Source organism: Labeo rohita, chromosome 19 (assembly GCF_022985175.1).
Source record: "Labeo rohita strain BAU-BD-2019 chromosome 19, IGBB_LRoh.1.0, whole genome shotgun sequence".
NCBI classification, from domain to species: domain Eukaryota; kingdom Metazoa; phylum Chordata; class Actinopteri; order Cypriniformes; family Cyprinidae; genus Labeo; species Labeo rohita.
Window position 1 is genome coordinate 25,782,300 of NC_066887.1, and position 19,854 is coordinate 25,802,153.

Below are 19,854 nucleotides of genomic sequence, written 5' to 3' on the forward strand. Positions count from 1 at the left end.
TGCTTCAAAACCTATTGAGCTGCCTACTTAGGAAGCATTTACATTTAATTTAACAGTTAAAGCAGAGGTCTCAAACTTTTATTATCTAGATCAGGTGTGTTTGGTTAGGGTTGAAGCTAAACTGTGCAGAGCTGTGGCCCTCCAGGGATTAAGTTTGAGACCATTGAGTTAAAGGATTAGTTCACTTCCAGAATAACAATTTTCTGATATTTACTCACCCCCAAGTCATTCAAGATGTTCACAGCTTTCTTTCTTCAGTTGTATCCACCTTATTTTTCAGTGCGGAAGTATGCTTTTTTTCTAGTAAAGACGTCCGGTTCATAATCCGTCACAGGGAAATAACGAGAAGAATATCGAAGTGCAGTAAATGGTAAAACGGTTTGCACTGCAAACCAGTGTGTTCATAATTAAGATAATATGTTAAAATAATATGGTAAGACACACCAGTTTGCAATATCAAGCAGCAAAATGAGCTTTTTGTGCAGCTAAAAATAGCTGGAAGTGAATGAGACCGGACGCTAGACACAAAAAATTTACAAATGTTATTAAGGTTTTGAGGAAAACATTCCAGGATTTTTCTCTATATAGTGGATTTTAATGGGAGCTATCGGGTTGAAGGACCAAACTGGAATTTCAATGCAGCTTCAAAGAGCTCTACATGATCCCAGCTGAGGAATAAGGGTCTTATCTAGCGAAATGACTGATCATTTTCTAAAACAACAAAAAAAAAAAAAAAAAAAAAAAAAATACTGTTTAACCACAAATGCTCATCTTGCACTAGCTTGACCTCACTCATTATTCAGTCATGTTGGAAAGGTCAGACGTGATGTAGGTGGAATTACCAACCCAGTGTTTAATTAATAAATAAAAAAATATTTTTATTTTTATTTATTAATTTTTTTTTAGAAAATCACTGATTGTAAACCCCCTATTCCTCAGCTGGGATTGTGTAGAGCCCTTTGAATTTGCATTGAAACTGCAGTTTGGACCTTCAACTTGTTGGCTCGCATTGAAGTCTACAATATGGAAAAAAAAATAAATAAATAAACTGATAAAAGTCGGTCAGTGTGATATAAAATGATTATTAATTTATATTATTTTATATTATTAACAGTGTGTTTACATTAGTGAAATTTCACAGGCAAAAAAACAAATTGCCAGTGTCATGTATAAAGCAAGTCTGCAAACCAAGCAGTTTTCTGTCCGTCATTGCAGCTAAACCAACTTGACCAGCTTGCAAAATCATTGTGGGCAAATGTTTTGCTCTCCCACATGAATCCCTACTGAAATGACTAGATTTCAGCCACTAAAATTTGCTGAACAATTGTGAATGTGTCTGCACCCTTAACTTTTTTTGGGGTTGCAATTACTGTTGTTTGAATTTATGTCTGTAAAATCCATCATAGGAATCCAAGTGATCATGGAGAGCTCAGGTTTTACATTGGGTTTAAACTGGTCACATTCAAACCCAATGGATTCGCTGTGTTGTCAAACCAAAAACTGCTTGGTTTGACGCTATGCAATTGACAAATGGGCAGTATAGACAATGGACATTTTCCACCCAGATCACAGTGAAAAAATCCTAGACGATTCTCTTCAGTAAGTGCAAGAAATGTTCACTATACATTAAATACCTAAAAATAAACCAATAAAAACTGGTCAATCGAATATAAAGTGACTGTTGTCTTTTTCAAAGCAATTTTGTTTTGGTAAGAGCAGTGAATCTACGTGACCACTTCATCTGGAAAGCATTTGCTGTGTACAAACATCTGATTTAAGATGTCAGTTTTACATACATTCTAAATCATAAACATCTTATATGTTTTCTAAAAGTCTAATAGGAAATGACCTATAGACGTATTGCAGATGTAAATACATACATCAAATAGATGTTTCTGTGATGTACCTTATGCTAAATTCCCCACTGCATGAATTCCTATTGAAATGACTGGATTTCACCTGATAAAATTCATAGAACAATTGTAAATATGACCACAGCTTTAGCTTTTAGTTGGTCCCTTTTACTGTTGTTCGAATTTTACAGGCAAAAACCCAGTCATAGGAATCCCCGTGTTCAGGAGAGTGTGAGGGCGAAAGATTTACCCACACAAATTTTGCACTGGGTTCAAATCGGTCACACTATGATTCGCTGTGTTGGCGAACAGAAAGATGCTTGGTTTGACAGTAACTTTTGTGTGACAATGCAACTAATGTAATGTTACCGCACCTAGAGAGGACATCAAGGTACCTTAAAATTTTGCAACAGAGCCTGGCAGTGTGGGTCAGGGTTGCCAGGTTTTCACAACAAAACCCACCCAATTGCTACTCAAAACTGCCCAATTGCGATTCAAGGAGGGTTCTGAGGGGTAAAATACATGTTTGTTTGGAGGGGTTCCCCTGGTACAGTATTAAGTATAACGTTTTTGGAGTCGCTTCAATCCGTGGACATAAAAAACAACCCACAGCAACAGTGTTAAAGTAGTCCAATTCCGCGAGAAAACAGCAGACATGGCATCACTGGATGGGTGGCAGTATCTCACCCTTTATGTGTCTTGATGAAGTAAGGGGAACAGAGCCAGTCAAGTTTATTTAGATTTCAGTTGATTCATAATTCATCATGCCTTAAATCATTACTTAATTAATTTGACATTAAATGCGTGTGGCAAATATTTAGTTACAAGGCCTGTATGATGTTACTGTTTCAATTTGATAATGATGTTCCTTTTTAATCAGGCTGATGTGGCTTCATACACCGTAAGCAACCATTCTCGTATTCTGGGATCCGATTCGCAAGGCTACACTGAAGATCTCCTGTCAAAAAAAAACCAAACACTGAAACTGTGCATTTGCCAGGGGGATTGCAATTGTACTCTGTCCCAGTTCCACCAAAGGATTTTGACTCAATTTCAAGGAAACAATAACACAGGTAGGGTGGATAACATCTCAATTTCCTTGTGGGAGAACGATCCGTTCAACATTGGCGCAGACTATAACTGAAAGGTCTGGTGGGTCTTTAATTGACTTTCAAGACAGGCAATCTCCGGAGCAACTCACGTCACAGATGGACCAGCCAACGCCACCAGTATCATCATGGCTGGAGATAGATGTGGATTTGGGTTTTGCACTCTTTTTTCTCTTTCTTCTCTGCCTCTTCTTATTTGTTACCATTGTGCGTTGTGCTCAAACGGTTGTGGATCCATACGGAGCCATTTCCCCCTCCACCTACCAGGAGGAGCAGATAAATAACTGATATCCGATCTCGCCAATCCAGCACAAAGGATTTTGTGAAAAATCTGTTCAGAATGGAAGACTGTGCATTATGCAATGCAGAACAATTGTGAGATGACAGTACATTTGTCACATGATATCATTACATCATTTCAAACATGAAATGAGATCAGTGTTATTGTCGGAAATGAATAAAATGCAAACAAAGTCATTATGCAGTTATGGCCAAATGTTTGAACAAGAAAGTAAAAAGAGGTTTTTGAAGTTGTAAATAAAAGTTTATTGGAATACGTTTTAGAAGAAAATAATATTTCAGTCTTCATATAAAAAATTCATGTTTAATTCAACAAGTTGCTTGAAGTTTCTTTGTAGGTTAATTATTTGTGGAATTTACAAGCAACTGACCAAAAATTGATTCAGATTAAATCCTACACCATTTGTAGCGTAGTACTGCACACTGTGATTGTATTGTGTCCTGTCTTCTTTTTGCATTACATATACACATATACATTGCATTGAAATTCATAGGAGACATTTTCTACCAAAGGGACTAAAAATAGAGAACAAATTATATTGCTACAACACTCTGAGCTACCAGCTGTTTTTAAGAATAAAAAGCACAGGGAGCCAAGGGGATTTTTCAGTGGAAGTGTACAGTAGGTTGAGGATTTTGCACAATACTACCACACTTTGCGACGTCTGACAGGAGCCTTGGGCTGCTGTACGTGTCTAGACACGTAATGATTTACATTTTCGGCGTTTTTGGCTTCTTTTGCTAAAACTCCGGGCTCGTCCGGGATTTGAACCCGGGACCTCTCGCACCCTAAGCGAGAATCATACCCCTAGACCAACGAGCCTGTAGATGTGTTCCTGACCCACAACGTAACACTTACGGAATGTATTGGTAGTTTTTGGTGATTTCATGACTTACCTATGCTACTGTACCAATTGACAATGTAACTGCGACATCGTATTTATTACCATCAAACTGCCAACTCACAACGTCGTCAGTACGTCCTCCTAATGTCGCAAGATTTCCAAGGACGTTGCAGACACGTACTATGTTGTAGAAATATGCAACATTTTCCCTCATTCACGTCATTTATATTACGTTTATATTGAATATTTCACAAGATGGCAACTAAATTTAAAGATGTTGCTGTTGTAACACTAAACGTAGCTTACATATCGGTAAATATTTTTCAATTTAACGGTAATGTTTGTAGGTGACGATGGCCAAGAATAAAATAAGCTAGTTTACTGTAGAACCAACATCACTTTCTTGTTAAAAGAATTTTCTTGACCTTAGAAAATATTAGATCTTATTCGTAGACGTAATAAAAATGGGATTAGATTTAAATTTTTTACATTTATTTGTTTGTTTGTTTGTTTTTGGGTTGCACTCAGGGAGCTGAAAAACCTGATACGATGCCACATTGTGCGGCTTTTCATAATAAAATTTTAATTATTAATTTTGTATTCTAAACATCCAAAGTAAGATTTTAAAGGGAATCCCGGGTATTCATATAAGACTTATATGGCTTAATATAACGTAAATTATGTCTCTTGCTTAAATCCCATGAAAACCCATGAAAGATTTCTGTTCTGTTTCTATTTTTTTTAAAAATCCACATCATTTTATACATATTTTTGACTATGGGGTGCGCCATTTTTTGATGACGTGAATGGTTGCACTGGGAGAGCTACTGGCCCTACCTGTTGATATTTTTACCACAACACAACTGAAAAATAAAAAATGCTGATATGATGCCACCTTGTGCGGCCTTTGGTTGTAATTTTCTGTCGAAGGGCAACAAGAGAAGCTATGTCTTCATTGCTTTCCTAGCAATTAGAAGAGGAGAAAAGAATGGGAAGATGCTTGTGGATGAATAAAACAACTTTTAGACCCGCGTTTTTGTTCTCTCCACTTTAGCTGACGCCTTTGAGGCTTTTGGTATACCACGGCTACTGAAAGAGCTTACAAACGGCAGAGACAAGAAACGCTAGATGTCATCCTGGCAGGATGTAAACATGCCGACGCTTGTCATGACACCGCAGACACTGAAAGAGATTCTCAGCGTGGATTTCACTTTATATCAGAGGGGCATTTAGACTCTTTGTGGGGAAAAATCGATGGAACAGCATTTGGTTTAAACCTACGCTTATATCTATCGCCTCTTGAAAGCTCTTTCAGTAGCTGTGGTCATCATATCAATTTTTTGATAAGTAGCGCCAGCGGCTCACCAAGAGCAAGAGCAATCATTTCACATCATAGATATAATGGCGCCCCCCACAGTCCAAAATATGTATGAAACGATGTCGATTTTTAAAATAACGTCTTTCATGGGTTTCTACTACATATTTCAGTAAGAAAATTCATTACGTTATATTAAGCCATGCAAGTCTAAATACCCGAGGTTCCCTTTAAATCCAATGTGAGAAAAAAGTACATTTAATAAAGGTTTCAAAGTAAAATTGCTCCTTTGATGATTGGCATGTTGCTTCACAATTTTGCATGTTGAATTTAAAAGGAAAATCCACTCAGTATTATGCTTATTGAGAACACAAATTATAACTAAAAAGGGTTTTTGTTATAATTAATTTCATTTGTACAGTTTATCAAAAGTCTGATTAATCATTCATTCATTCATTTAGGGGGAATACTGTATAGTCAAGTAGTCATTTTCATGGGATGATCATGGGTTTTCATTAGGCTCATTCTCATAATGATTTGCATGCATAAGTGCCATGCTACTGGTGACCGCCGGCATTCATCAAGCTGTCTCACATACTGAGAATCACTCCACCATTTCAGCCATTTGAATCTACACATGCACTAATGATCTTTCAAAGTTTGCTGCCAAAGTAGTCATTTTCAGTCGCTGCGTAAATAACTGTCCTCAATGCACTTATTTGATGAAACACACCCGGCCCATTTAACTCAGGTTGTTTTGAATAAATTCAGTGATATGTGTTAGAGATAATCAGACCAGAATAATAGGCAATTATTTTCAACCCGCCCAATGTATCATGCTGAACATCCATTTTTACATTTTGTAAACCCTGGGCTTGTAGCCAACAGGATCCTATCAGCAAACTCATTATTCTATTGTAGGCAATTTGCGCTTGATCTCCTATAGATAAACTGCTGGTTGTGGAATGCTGATCAGGAGCCGCTACAGCAAATGCAGTGAAGCATGATGCTTCCCAGCTGCCTGAAGTCTCTGGCTGGGCACATCTGCAGACACTTGTCTCTCATGATTAGCTGGAAGTGAGCGGTCTTGATTCCACCTCCTGGGTTATGCTCTCTCCATGAATATTAGTGTACTTGAGACACCCTTCCAGCTAAGAAGAACCTTCCCATCACCAGCTGCATGTTACAACCTCAGAATTCACTGCTTTCCACCCTATAAACAGTTTAACACATAAAAAATGAATAGAGCTCCTATGTAAGATTAACAGAAACACTTATGAATTAATGCATTTGTGTTATAATAACAACTGTAGAATCTAAAATAAAAAATACCACAGAAAACAACTCTATACAGGTAGATAGATAGATAGATATCCATAGGCCTAAAAACCCATCATAACAATTCTGCTAAAATGTAACATAAAAATATAAAAATGTAACATAAACATAACAGGAAAATACTTTTTATTTTCGTATACAGATGTATTTTTTCTAAGATAAAACTGTTTTCTCCCCGTTTGTGTTACCATTTTGACCTCATCTGCCTTTACTAACATGTCCGCGTTCTACGTCCGTTGCCGCACTTCCGCTCACGTCCGCGTTCGTCTGATGATATTCGTCTGTTTCCGCCTGGAACTTCCTTTCTGGCAGCGGCTTAATCTTCGCCAACATGCCAGTGAGTACCAGAGAGCGAAAACGTGTCAATATACACTATTTACATGACATTAAGACCTAAATATCGAAGCGGTTTCACAAACATATTCTTATGTGTGACTTTAATGTGAGCGTTGCCACATTAACTAGAAGATGTACGTAAAAACGCGTTAAGTCTTGAATGGCTCGGCAGCGTGCGTTCGCGCCCTGCATCAAGATGGCGGCGTACATAGAACAAAACATGGACGTTTAATTGTAATGTGACGCGCGTTGTGGTATCTACGTGTTTATATAGTCTGATATTATTAAATTATACATTTGAAAGTGCTGAACTATTTAATGGGAGGCTACTAGTTGCTGTATTACTGTACATGATGTCACGCACCCCTCTGGATTTGCCAGAATTATCAAAAATGATAAAAATGCAAAGGCTTCTGCATGGCTTTCTCAAAACCTATATATGTGGCTACCTAGATAATATTTTTAAGCGTCATATGCTTCTATAATGGCTAAAATGCTACCTGGATAGTTATCTCATCATATTTTAACAAGGGTTTGTGTAAAGCTTCTGGTCAAATGGTGTTTAACGGCCGTTTTCTCATGTAAAATTTTGTTATTTATGTAAATAGCTCGCAAAAGACTTGCTGCATCCGACCCCCGAAGAAGAGAGGAGGAGGCACAAGAAGAAGCGTCTCGTACAGAGCCCCAATTCTTATTTCATGGATGTCAAGTGTCCAGGTGAGCATCCATCACATGACTCTGGATAATTGGACTGGTCAGTGTCTGAATGCTCTTAGTCATGTGTCTCTCTTGTATTTCAGGATGTTATAAGATCACAACGGTGTTCAGCCATGCACAGACAGTCGTGCTTTGTGTCGGTTGCTCAACTGTGCTGTGTCAGCCCACCGGAGGCAAAGCTCGGCTCACAGAAGGTTTGTTTGTGTTTTTACTCAAACTCTGACATGTTTAGTAGCAACAGTGGAATGGACCAAATCAAATTGGAAGCTGTTTAGTAGTTACCACATGTTATAGAACGTTTGCTCTTATGATTAGGTCAGTTATCCGGATGTGCAACCATATTGGAGGTACTCGGAGTAAACAACAGCATGTATTGCACAGTTAATGTACTACTGAATGTGTTGTTCTGCAAATTTATGCTGTCTAAACCACAGAGAAAAAATGTGTGGATGCCACTAAAGCATATAGAGAAGGATTTAGTAAGTTGGAATAGGCTTAATATTTTGACAAACTAAAGTTAATAGCTGGTAAAAATACGTATGAGCAGTTTAATTAGTTAGTAGCCTAATATTTGACCTACCTGACCAGAAATTATAAAAACAAACACGAATGTTGTCAAGATTCTTGCCCTGGAAATCCTGGTTCAGTTTGGCCAACACCTTTTGATCCTCAGGCAGTTTTTTTGCACTCTTCTCCTTGTTTTGTTACGTCTTTTAGCAGTCTATAGTACCCCAAATGTTTTCCCCCGTCCAACCGAGCCCAAAACATGACGACAGTCTACCATTTTCAGCAGCAACACTCAGCAAAATATGAGAGTTTTGTTCGACTCTACTAATGTTATTGTGTTAAGGTTTGACATTAATGTTAGTAGATCTATTTTTAAAATGAAAATAGGTTCAGCATTGCTTTAAAAGAATAAGGGACTTGATTTTTATAGCATTTATATGAATTTATGTTTTCTGCACTGAAACTTGTGAATTGCGTAAGTTGGAGGGGAAAAATAGCAGTTTGAAATGCTTTTATTTCATACAACGCCCAAAATATCTTAAATGTCTTTGATTCTGTAGCTTCCATATATACATTATATAAATTTTAATATTATGTAAACAACATTTGAACTAAATACTAATAAAGTCCAAAAGTATAGAGTGTTTTCATGACACGTCATCAGTCGGCCATATTGGTGGAACAGAACGTAAACAATGCCACTGAACGGAACTTGCATATTAAAATGGTCAATTATTGTCATGTTTTGTGCTGTACTAATCGGTCGGACCAGGTAAAGCATTTGGAGTACTATAGACTGCCTAAACTTACAACAAATCAAGGAGAAGAGTGCAAATCCTGACACCATTTCGGTTGTTCTTATCATTTCCGGTCAGGTAGGTGAAATATTAGGTTAATATTTTAATTAATACTGCTTGTACGCATCTTTACCACCTGTTAACTTTAGTTTGTCAAAATATTGCACCCTTTCCTGCTTACTAGGTCCTTCTCTATATGATTTAGCAGCTTCCACACGTTTCTTCCGTGGTTTAGGCAGCATAAATTAGCGGAACAACATATTTAGTAGTACATTGACCGTGCAATCCATGCTGCTGTTTGTATCCGAGTATCGCCAATATGGCCGTGCATCCGGGTAACTGACCAAATCGTAAGTCAGTGCAAAGTGCAAACCCTCTATTGTTGCAATAGTAATATAATAAAGTAAAATGTTTTATGTATTTAAAATAAATGTACTCTTTATTTACAACTACTGTTGTATAATCATATCAAGGGGCCTGTTTTCCTTTTGTTAGCTGATCACATGCCTGAAAAATGTGCTGTGGACGTAAGAAATTATGTATAAACCAAGTTGATCGTTTGAAATTCAGATTTTGAGGTCTCATTGTTATTGTTTGGCTGATTGAAGTCATACTTTTACTGTGGGTACTGTAAAATACTGTCATTTAGTGAAGTCATTTGAATGGAAATGAGCAACTTTGCTTACACAGAGTCGCACTTTTGGTGCTGGAAGATCTGTGATGATTCCACATGGGTAAACACTGGCATAGAAATGAGCTATAGTACTTTAGTTTAGCCGGCTGCTGACTGGTGCGAACATTATTTTGCTCTGGCTTCAGTTTATGACGGATTAAATTAATTTCTCATAAAATATGACCGCATTGGGAGTTTGGATGCTAATTTTTGTCCCCCAAACTCTTAGTTGTTCTTTATAAGCTGAACTGCCCATACTTTGTCGTCATTGCAGTAATTCAGGAGTTTTGTTGTGCATGGTATTGTTTCTGAATATTCATGTTGTATCCATTGTTGTCACAGGTCTCTCAGCTATAATTTATGTGGATGATTAACATCATAGTGCTGTTGTGGAACAATAAGAGTTTTATTTGGTTAAATTCTGAAACATGAAAATTGTGTTTGTTTGCTAGCAGAAACAAGTATTGCATTGTTTCATTTAAATGTGAGCTGTGTAGTTGTTTTCTATGTTAAATATCTTTTAACCCTGCTTAATATGCATTGACAACTATAAATAAGGCACTTGTAGATTGATCTTATTTATTAGAGCTCTATTAGAGCTATTTATTTGAGCATTGGCTCAACCAATAAATAGTGCAAGTTAGATGTGGGATCTTTTTGTCCAGCTAATGGCAAAAGTGCCAAACCAGTTTTAAGTCATTTTTTATTGTTACTCAAGGCACTGAAATAAAACCTCACCTTTTAAAAGGCAAAAGCGTACAGTATTAAAAACAGAAAGCACACTTCTTTCCAAATGTTTGAGGGCACTGTGGGGTGTTATTCATGCTTTTGTTGTTAATGAGCTTAGCCCTTGTTTCTAATAATGACCTCTCTTTTTATGATGATTTCTCCAGGGTGTTCCTTCAGAAGGAAGCAGCATTAAGATGTTTTCTGGATGCTTCGTTGGAGAGAGAGAGAAAGAGAGAGAGAGGGAGGAGACGGGCCGGCCTCAGTGACAGCAGCCTGATTATTTCAAGCAAGAGATGAAGAAATACAGCCAAGCACCCTCCAACCTAATGTCTCTTTTTCTCTCTGTCTCAGTCTCAATAAAATGTTTGGGCTACAATGATGTTGTGATGAGTTTTTTTTTGTTCAGACTGTCATGCTTCGTCCACATGGGTGATTTAGTTTATCAGAATATTGTCCAGTTCAACTTTCCAACCCTTACCAGAGTTATTCTAATGAAGATAAATGGGCAAACAAACAATTTAATATGCAGGTATGGTGCTCAAGAAACCCATTGCTATGAATGTTAAAGTCATCTAAGCAGCAAGTCTTTTTATGCTACTTAAAAGGATCCTTCACCAAAAAATAAAGTTCTGTTAATAATTACTCACCCCAGTGTCTTTCCAAACCCATAAGACCTTTGCTCATCTAAGGAACACAAGTTAAAATGTTTTCGATGAAAATAATATTATGGTTGAACCACTGATGTCACATGGGCTATTTTAACAATGTCCTTACTACCTTTTATGGGTCTCGAATGTGGTAGTTGCATTCCTGTCCTATCAAAAAATATCTTAATTTGTGTTCCGAAGATGAACGAGGATCTTACGGGTAAGTAAGTAAAGACAGAAGTTTAATTTTTTTGGTGAATTATCCCTTTAAAAATTTTGTGGGAACAGTTTAAGATTCTTTAATGAATAGAAAATTCATTAAAGAAAAGTGTATTTATTTGAAATCTTTTGTAACATAGAAAGTGTCTTTTTGCTGTTATTTTTTATTAACGTGTCCTTGCTTAAATGGCTGTATACATTTCTTTGAGATTTTTAATTAAGCCCTTTAAAATCTTTGTTTTCTTAAATGGAAGCACGCGTTTAAGCTTTGAAAAATCCTCGAACTAGATAATGCCTTTTCCAGGAAAACTCATCTGAAGTTGTGCGGAAATGCAATATTAGTTAATACAAGAGCCATATTATTGACGTTCTGGCTAAGTTTAATAAAACCCTGCAGTAAGAACGCATTAAGATTTCTGAATAGCTTTTCAAAAAGCATTTTCTCCCAGTATTCATAAAATACTCACACAGCTCACATTCATTATCAAGGCCAAGGGACCAAAGACCCAAATGAGTGGGTTATTGAACATGGTAACCCACTGTGTGCTGAAAGAAAATATTCAAATATCCTCAGTGAATGACATTTTTATTTATCAATGCCTTGGAGAAGAACTGGAAGATAAAGTGATACGTGAAAGGATGCATCTGAAAGAGCAGTTAGCTTACAATACTGTATATGAGATAAACTATCAATAATTCTCAAAGTGTAGGAATGTGTCTATTCTAGAATCCTCAAACTCATTCACGCAGCCTTTAAAATTTCACAGCCTTTGTCAGGGAGCAGTGGTGTTGTTTCTTTTAGTTTCCCAGATCATTAGTTGATTGCTTCTCTCCACCGAACTGCTGTCTTCAGTGGCTCCTGAATGATGAAATGATGAAATCAGTTCAATTGTATTCCCTACCCTCCAGGAACGAGACCAGTGGGCTAAATTGTCTGTGTCCCTCCTTAACCAAATCAACTGCAAATTGTGGCTGCCTAATGACGCCTTGTGGGAATGAAACTGCAGCCTCATGGGAGGATCTCATGATTACTTTCAAGAGTCCAAACTTTTGTATACTCCAGTACCTTCTGTTAGACAGATTGATAGATGGGTGAACAGAACGATAGATAGATAGATAGATAGAATGACAGATAACTAGAACGATAGAACGACAAAACCACTGATAGAACTCCATAACAATAGACAGATAGATAGATAGATAGATAGATTTTCTTATGAATTTATCAGAATGCATCTTTACCACATGCTGTTCTCCTATAAATGTTTTCATACTATGGATAATAATTTTCCCATTATGAAGAACATTAGTCTAAATACACACACTTTCTTTCTGTTTGATACTACAGTAAGAACTCAGGGCCTACCGTCCTGTACAAATGCAGTTCCTGAAATGACCACATAGTGTCAGAAAATCTGTAAACCTGAAGTCTGCTTTTGCTTTTTGTCTTCAGCACATGTGGTTTTCTGTTTTGTTTATATACGCATTTTGAATACCTTATTACTCATCATCGAAACATGCATCGCTGGCCAAAAGGCTATGTTGATCAATATTGCAGAGGTTAAGAAGTGCTTGGAAAAGTTTGGCGAACTTTATTATATTTAATAAAAATATATTTTAATTAATAGCAATGCAAACAAAAATTAAGTTAAATTAATTTAATTTATTTAAATAAATAAATAAATAAGTAAATAAATGCTACCCCTAACAGTACAGTACTATAATGTAGGTTAATAGAAACCAAATAATCTCAAAATAATATTTTAGACAATAATGGTATTAATTTTAGGATAGGAACCCATAAACTACACTGTTTGGGCTCAGGTTTGTTTTAAACCTGTATGATTTTCTTTCTTCTGTTGAGCACAAAATATATGAAGAATGAACAGTTGATGGCAGCCGTTGACGTCCATAATAATTTCTTTTGACAATTAGGGTAGGTCGAAAAACTCCCTTCTGATTTTCTTCTCCAACTTAAAAAACCTACATTGCTGTTTTACCTTTTTTTTTTTTGTAAATGGCATTTGATCTTCTTTGCATGTTCACTTTGTAAACACTGGGTCAGTACTTATGCAGCAATGAAGGGTGATTTTGAAGCTGGAGAAGAAAATGAGATGGGAGTTTCTCAACCTACCCTAACTGTCATGAGCTAGACAAGACCAGCATTTGAGGCTTTTTTTTTTTCTTTTTTTTTTTTTTTTTTTAGAAAATAACAGATCATTTCGCTAGATAAGACCCTTCTTCCTTGGCTGGGATCGTTTAAAGCACTTTGAAGGTGCGTTTAAACCATTTTGGAAGTTCAAACTTGGGGGCACCATAGAAGTCCACTATATGGAGAAAATCCTGAAATATGTTCTTTGAACATATGAACTTTAAGAAAAAAGAGATGAACATCTTGAATGACAAGGGGGTGAGTACATTATCTGTACATTTTTATTCTGGAAGTGAAGTTCTCCTTTAAGTTTCCACATACACTAAAGAGCATTTAAGCATTTTAGCACTCAAACATCTCAGCATCATCATTTTTCATACCGCTGTCTTTAGTTGATATATTAAACGCTTGTTTTCCATGACATATCTATATGTTATACCGCTGTTAGGCTTTCTCTCAGAGAGCAGTGGGGTGTAAAAGCCTCTCCAGATGCCTGACTGTGAGTTCCGCTCACCTCGGCTCCCTCCCTGTGTGAAGAGGCTACCGAAGGGCATCTGTAGTAATAGGGTAATCTATTATAGGGCTCTCACTCGCTCTCTGGTTTCCCATTCCCCGGCCCCTGTCTCAGCACTTCGTCAGGACGAATGAGAGGAGGAGTTTAACTAAGCACATTACTGTGGGCCACTTGCATATCCCAGCATTTCCTCAATTAAAACCCCTCCACATAATCTCCGTTATCCCATTAACACACACACACAAACTCATGCATGCCTGAACATACTTGACTTTACTGGGCCTCACCAAATTTTTTGTAAACTTGGTAAATTTGACAATTTCACACGGCGAAGCAATTATCCCAAATTTTATCCAGCTTTTCTCACTGACCAATACTAAAGTGTAAATTACTTTGTATCAACACTCGACATAGCCTACATGTTAGGACAACAATAGGCCTGTTCCTTCGGATTTGGCCTCAACTAGCCTCATCTGAGGAAATAATTTCATATTGACTTGAAGTTGTTAATTCGAAGCATGCACTGCGGATGAATAATTATTGCTCTATGATTTTGTTTTACTGTTTTCAGATTTTTTCATGCTAATAATGTTTTATGTTGTTACTTCTACATTATTATTGTGTGGTCAACACATTTAAATGCTCTTAAAATGCACATTTCTTTGCTTGCAATCATACAATATGAATGTTTTTCTAATAGAAGAGCTGTTTTAGTAGAATTTAAACTGATTTGCTAGGCTAAATTCTCTTTAAAGTGTTACTCTGCCATAACAGTAGAAGTAGAAGAAAATGGCTGTAAAATAGTACTTTAATTCCGCGTGTTTTTTGTGTCTTATTGAGTATAATCAGACAGAACTGGGTAGATTACTTACAAATTTTAATCCGTTACTAATTCCAAATTATGTGGCAACAATTTTAGGTAGTAACCTAATCCATTACATAAAGGTAATTTAGTCAGACTACTTTTAGATTACTTTTGACCTAACTCTTTTATCACACTGATTTAAATAGGATAATATAGCATACTGACATAAAAATACAAAGAGTAAGAAAACATATTCCGTTTATTGTTATTAAAACATGAAGTGCATTAAACATTATATTACGTCAAGGTTTCCCAAACTGGTGTTTGTGAAGAAACTGCAGGGGGTTTATGAGTTTAACGAAAAACTAGGTTACACTTTATTTTGATAGTCCACTTTAGACATTCTACTAACTATAAGTAACTTTGCAACTACATGTCAACTAATTTTCATTAATTTGCAACTACATGTCTACTAACTCTCAGAGCAGACTGTTAGGTTAGGTTTAGGGTTAGCAGAATAAGTTGACATATACTTGCAAAGTTCAGAAGAATGTTGAAATATTTTATTTGTTTACCTGCATGTGCATGCCACAGAACCAATGAACATACAAATGTCATAATTATTAAAATATATATTTTTTAAATCTCAGGGGTACTCAGTGGTAAATATATTAGGTGAAAGAGGATCAGATGACAAACAAGTTTGTGAATTTGTGCATTTTAATGTGTTAGAAGGACAAAAGCCATTCTAAGACATAAAAATACATGGTTAAATAACCTACAGAGTGATAATTCAAATAAAAATCAATGTGTTCATCAGTAGTTGATGCAGTGTTGAAATACTTCTTAAACCTGAAATGATTTTTGTAAATCAGGGGTCAAATGCTGTGTAGCTACCTGACTAATGACTAATCTTTTGTGTGAATGTCCACAAAACATGAAGACTTTCTGAATAAATATAAGCAGTAGGCTATTCAAGAAAGAAAATTTAAAAGATGAAAAAGAGGAATTAAGAATAATTTATTGCTATTGTGTAAATAATATGTAATCCAAAAAAGTAACTGTAGTCTGACTGAGTATTTTAAAAAATAATTTAATCTAATTTAATGTACTTCCATTTTTGGAATCTGATTACGTAATTCAGATTACATGTAATCAGTTACTACCCAGCTCTGAATATAATTATTTTCATTTCTCTCATTTACAGGCAGAAAGTGAGCTATAGTGTTTTTAGCCAAACGTTTGTATCAAGATGAAATATTATTGCTGATGAGGACAGACAATTATTTTGATCAATTTTTTTTACTATTCTGTGGTGAAATACTTTGTGTTCATCTCTCCATAAAAAGTAAGTAAAGTAAAACAATGTAAATACAGTAAAACACATGTAAATACAGTAAAACAACATATTTTAATACAATTTAAAATGTAGTTTATTCATGTCATGGCAAAGATGAATTTTTAGCAGTCATTACTACAGTCTTCAGAAATTTTTCTAATGTACTGATTTTGGTTTAAAAAAACATTTCTCATTTTTATCAATATTTCAAACTGCTGCTTCATATTTTTGTGGAAACCTTGATACTTTTAATAAACAGTCTTTACTGTCATTTTTTTATCAATGTAATGCAGCCTTGCTGTATGAAAGTATAATTAACTTTTTTAAAAATCATGCCAACCTCAAACTTATATGTATTAAAATGATTAAATCCTCTGTATAGCAAAAGTTTTTCCATTTTGACACATTTCACTTTCTCTGAAGATGATTGCCATGCTTGGAGAATTTGTACGATTCTAAAACCACAAACGACAGAGAAGAAAAGTAGGACAAAAAGAAAGAGCGAAGAGAAAAGAGGGTAGGATTAAACCGAATGTGATTATTTTAGGTAGACAGGAAGATCTGTTTCCCTTTTCCCCCTTTTTTGTCCTTGATCTCCCTCCTTTTGTATTCCCAATCCCCTTTCTCATTCATGTGTCCTTCTTAGGGAATCTCAGAGATTTGGGTGGAGAGAAAGCTGACTTGTGAGTCTCGAATCAATCAGGTCTTTTTTTCCCTTTTCTCTCACTTGCTGCGATTTGCCGACATCACCGGGTAGGCTCTCTCTCTTTTGCTCTCTCTCTCTCTCTCTCCCCCTCTGTCTCTTTCTCTTCCACATTTATTCTGTCCACTGCTTGCATCAAGCCAGCTCTCGCTTTCCTCTCCTCTCCTTCACTCCACCAGGATATTTCCTCCTCCTCTTTCCATATCCGAACATATTCCTGTGTTTCTGCCCTGCTTTTCCTTCATATCTCCTGGAATGTGGCACTCTTTGGCTTTCACTCTATGTGGGATCTCCGCTTTGATCCAAGGTAGGTTCCCCACTATGTGCACATGCATGTAAGTATATAAGTCTGTGTGTATGAAACAATTATTTAGGAAAGAGAATGAAGGCAAACATTTAAAAGAAAGCAGCATAAGCTCTTGGGTTTTTATTTTATTTGGTTCTTGCATATGTGCGCTCTGCAAACCTGTTTGCCTGTGGGCAACCTTGTGCCACCAGATGTTTCGCATTTTTTTTTTTTTTTTTTTAACCACTGTTGCAGTCAAGAGCGAGAGAAAGAGGAAAAATCAGATGGAATCGGAGAGAACGAGAGGCAGAATGAAACAAAATTGCTTTGCCATGAAGAATTAGAAGCTGCAATCATAAATTGCACCTTCTCTCCCCCTCCCGTCTCCTCTCTCTCTCTATCTCTATCTCTCTCTCGCTCATTCCTCTAAATCCATGAGTGCATAGACTGCATGGAGGTGACGGAGGCACAGGATGCATTTGTAGATTCACATCTCCGGTGTTGTGGACATGTTGCTGCAGTGGAGTAGAAAGAGGGAGTGTGTGTGTGTTGCCATGGAAAGCCTCTCTATATTTCATCTTTCATTTTTTCCCTCTCTCTTCATCTGTCTGTCAAAAGGCAGAACTTTTATTTGGGTTGTCAGTCTCACACCAGGCCATCTGGATTCATTTCACGTACATTCTCTTAATGTATAATTCTCTTTATAATTTTTAAAATTGTGTCACCATAGAATTTTAAGTGTTTTCACAGCAGAAAATGAAGTGTGTTGCTAAGTATACGGTCTCTGTTGATTTTACTGTTTTTATGTGTATTTTTATGTTTTACACCCCCAGTCAGAAGTTGGTGAACAGTAAGATTCTTAATGTTTTTTAAAGAATTTTCTTTTGATCACATACAACAAAAGCAGTAATACTGTGAAATATTTTTACTATTTAAAATAACTGTTTTCTATTTGAATATATTTCAAAATGTAATTTCCTGTGATCTAAAGCTGCATTTTCAGCATCATTGCTCCAGTCTTCAGTGTCACGTGATCCTTCAGAAATCATTTCAATATGCTGATTTGCTGTTCAGGAAACGTTTTTATTTTCATTATTATTAATATTTAAAACAGTTACATTTTTTTCAGGATTCTTTGATGAATAGAAAGATCCAAAGATCAGCATTTATCTGAAGTAAAGAGTAAGAAATTATAGAAATTAATACTTTTATTTAGCAAGGATGCTCAAGTTTAAATCGATCAAAAGTGATGATAATTTAGTAAACGACATTTATAGTGTTACAAAAGATTTCTATTTCAGATAAATGCTGATCTTCTGAACTTTCATGAAAGAAACCTGAAACAAATTCTACTCAGCTGTTTTAAACATAATAATAATGGTAAATGTTTTAGCAGCAAATCAGAATATTAGAATGATTACTGAAGGATGATGTGACTGGAGTATCGGTACTAAAAATTCTGCTTTAAAATCACAGGAATAAATTATATTTTAAAATGTCTTTGAATAGAAAACAGTTATTTTAAATAGTAAAAATATTTCAACATTTTAGTGTTTTTTTCTGTACTTTAGATCAAATAAATGCAGGCTTGGTGAGCAGAAGAGACTTCTTTAAAAACATTAAAAATCTTACTGTTTAAAAACTTGTATGTGTTTCCCAGAGATCCCAATAATATACATGAAAATTGTAATAATAATTGTAAATCTGCTTTTTATTCTGACTTTTAATTATTTTAATAAGTTCCTCTGACCTAAGTAGAAAATATACCAATATTATTGAAGCATCAACCCTTCTTTTTACCTCAAAGAAAGGGAGTTTTTGCATCTGAAAATTAATTGCATCTTTTTAAACACTAAAAATGTTAAAAGTTTTAATGAAGGACGGCTGCATGTGAAAGTTTGTTTATAATCGTTTCTCATAAGAATATGACCTAATAGTATTGACCTAATATTTGAGTGATTAAAACGTTACATTTATTCTCTTCCATTCAGTCACGGGAAAAATAACAGATATCGCTAAAAATGGCCTTTAGATCTATCAGACTCGAAACTGAGCATCAACTATAAAAAGCAGGTAGATATTTCCTAGTTTAAATTAAATTTTCCACTTTTCAGATATTCTGTCATTAGTTCTTTTTCAAGAAATGCAGTTTTTAGAGCCTTGAAAGCAATAAATACCTTCACTTAATGTGTCCAGGGTTAATCTTTCTGTTTTTAAATGATTAAAACCATGTAAAATAATTCTCATAGAGAAGGTTATGAATATAGCATGGTCACTGGCAAAGGAGCTATTAACTATTAAATTTAATTATCCTCAAATATAAATTATTTCCTGGGTCTAATTGGCCTTCTTGGTTGAGTCTTAAGTTATTGGTGAACATATGACTCTTACACCCTTGCTAAATTCACACACTTGGTGCTTTGTTTAAAGAGCAACAGGTTCAAATATAGGTTCACATGTGTATGTGGGCGGAGCATGTTTATCTAATTCTATCAATCACCACAAAGGTAAACACTGCAGTGCTTACCTCACTCATGTAAACAATGGCATCACTTCACCTTTTATTTCTATTTCTATTTCCTTAACATTAGTGATTATGTAGTCCAGGGGGTTTTCAGGGTTTTCTGGATTTCAGTCTCATGCACTTTAGGGAATTTCTTTGTACCTGAT

The 19,854-nt window shown here is 35.7% G+C and overlaps 2 protein-coding genes and 1 non-coding gene across 3 annotated transcripts in view; 2 read left to right on the forward strand and 1 right to left on the reverse strand.

Moving 5' to 3' along the window:
• Nucleotides 1-4,013: 4,013 nt before the first annotated feature.
• trnap-agg (transfer RNA proline (anticodon AGG)) lies at nt 4,014-4,085 on the reverse strand. Its single transcript has one exon. It is a non-coding gene; the product is annotated as a tRNA-Pro (tRNA).
• Nucleotides 4,086-6,980: 2,895 nt separating this feature from the next.
• Nucleotides 6,981-10,895, forward strand: rps27.1 (ribosomal protein S27, isoform 1). Its single transcript, XM_051137047.1, has 4 exons — nt 6,981-7,097; nt 7,705-7,813; nt 7,897-8,007; nt 10,684-10,895. Exons 1-4 carry the CDS (start codon nt 7,092-7,094, stop codon nt 10,710-10,712), a joined length of 255 nt encoding a protein of 84 aa, XP_050993004.1. The 5' UTR covers nt 6,981-7,091; the 3' UTR covers nt 10,713-10,895.
• Nucleotides 10,896-17,033: 6,138 nt separating this feature from the next.
• chrna11 (cholinergic receptor, nicotinic, alpha 11) overlaps nt 17,034-19,854 on the forward strand; it is a 36,847-nt gene continuing 34,026 nt past the window's right edge. Inside the window, exon 1 of the mRNA XM_051137046.1 lies at nt 17,034-17,205. Within this exon, the coding sequence (XP_050993003.1) occupies nt 17,154-17,205 (52 nt within the window). The 5' untranslated portion in view covers nt 17,034-17,153. The remainder of the gene's footprint in view (nt 17,206-19,854) is intronic.

What these genes read in the sequence shown, in the direction of transcription:
- rps27.1 (XM_051137047.1), top strand. An exon ending in CATGGATGTCAAGTGTCCAG is followed by an intron (nt 7,814 to 7,896) that starts GTGAGCATCCAT and finishes CTTGTATTTCAG; the next exon opens with GATGTTATAAGATCACAACG. An exon ending in CAAAGCTCGGCTCACAGAAG is followed by an intron (nt 8,008 to 10,683) that starts GTTTGTTTGTGT and finishes TGATTTCTCCAG; the next exon opens with GGTGTTCCTTCAGAAGGAAG.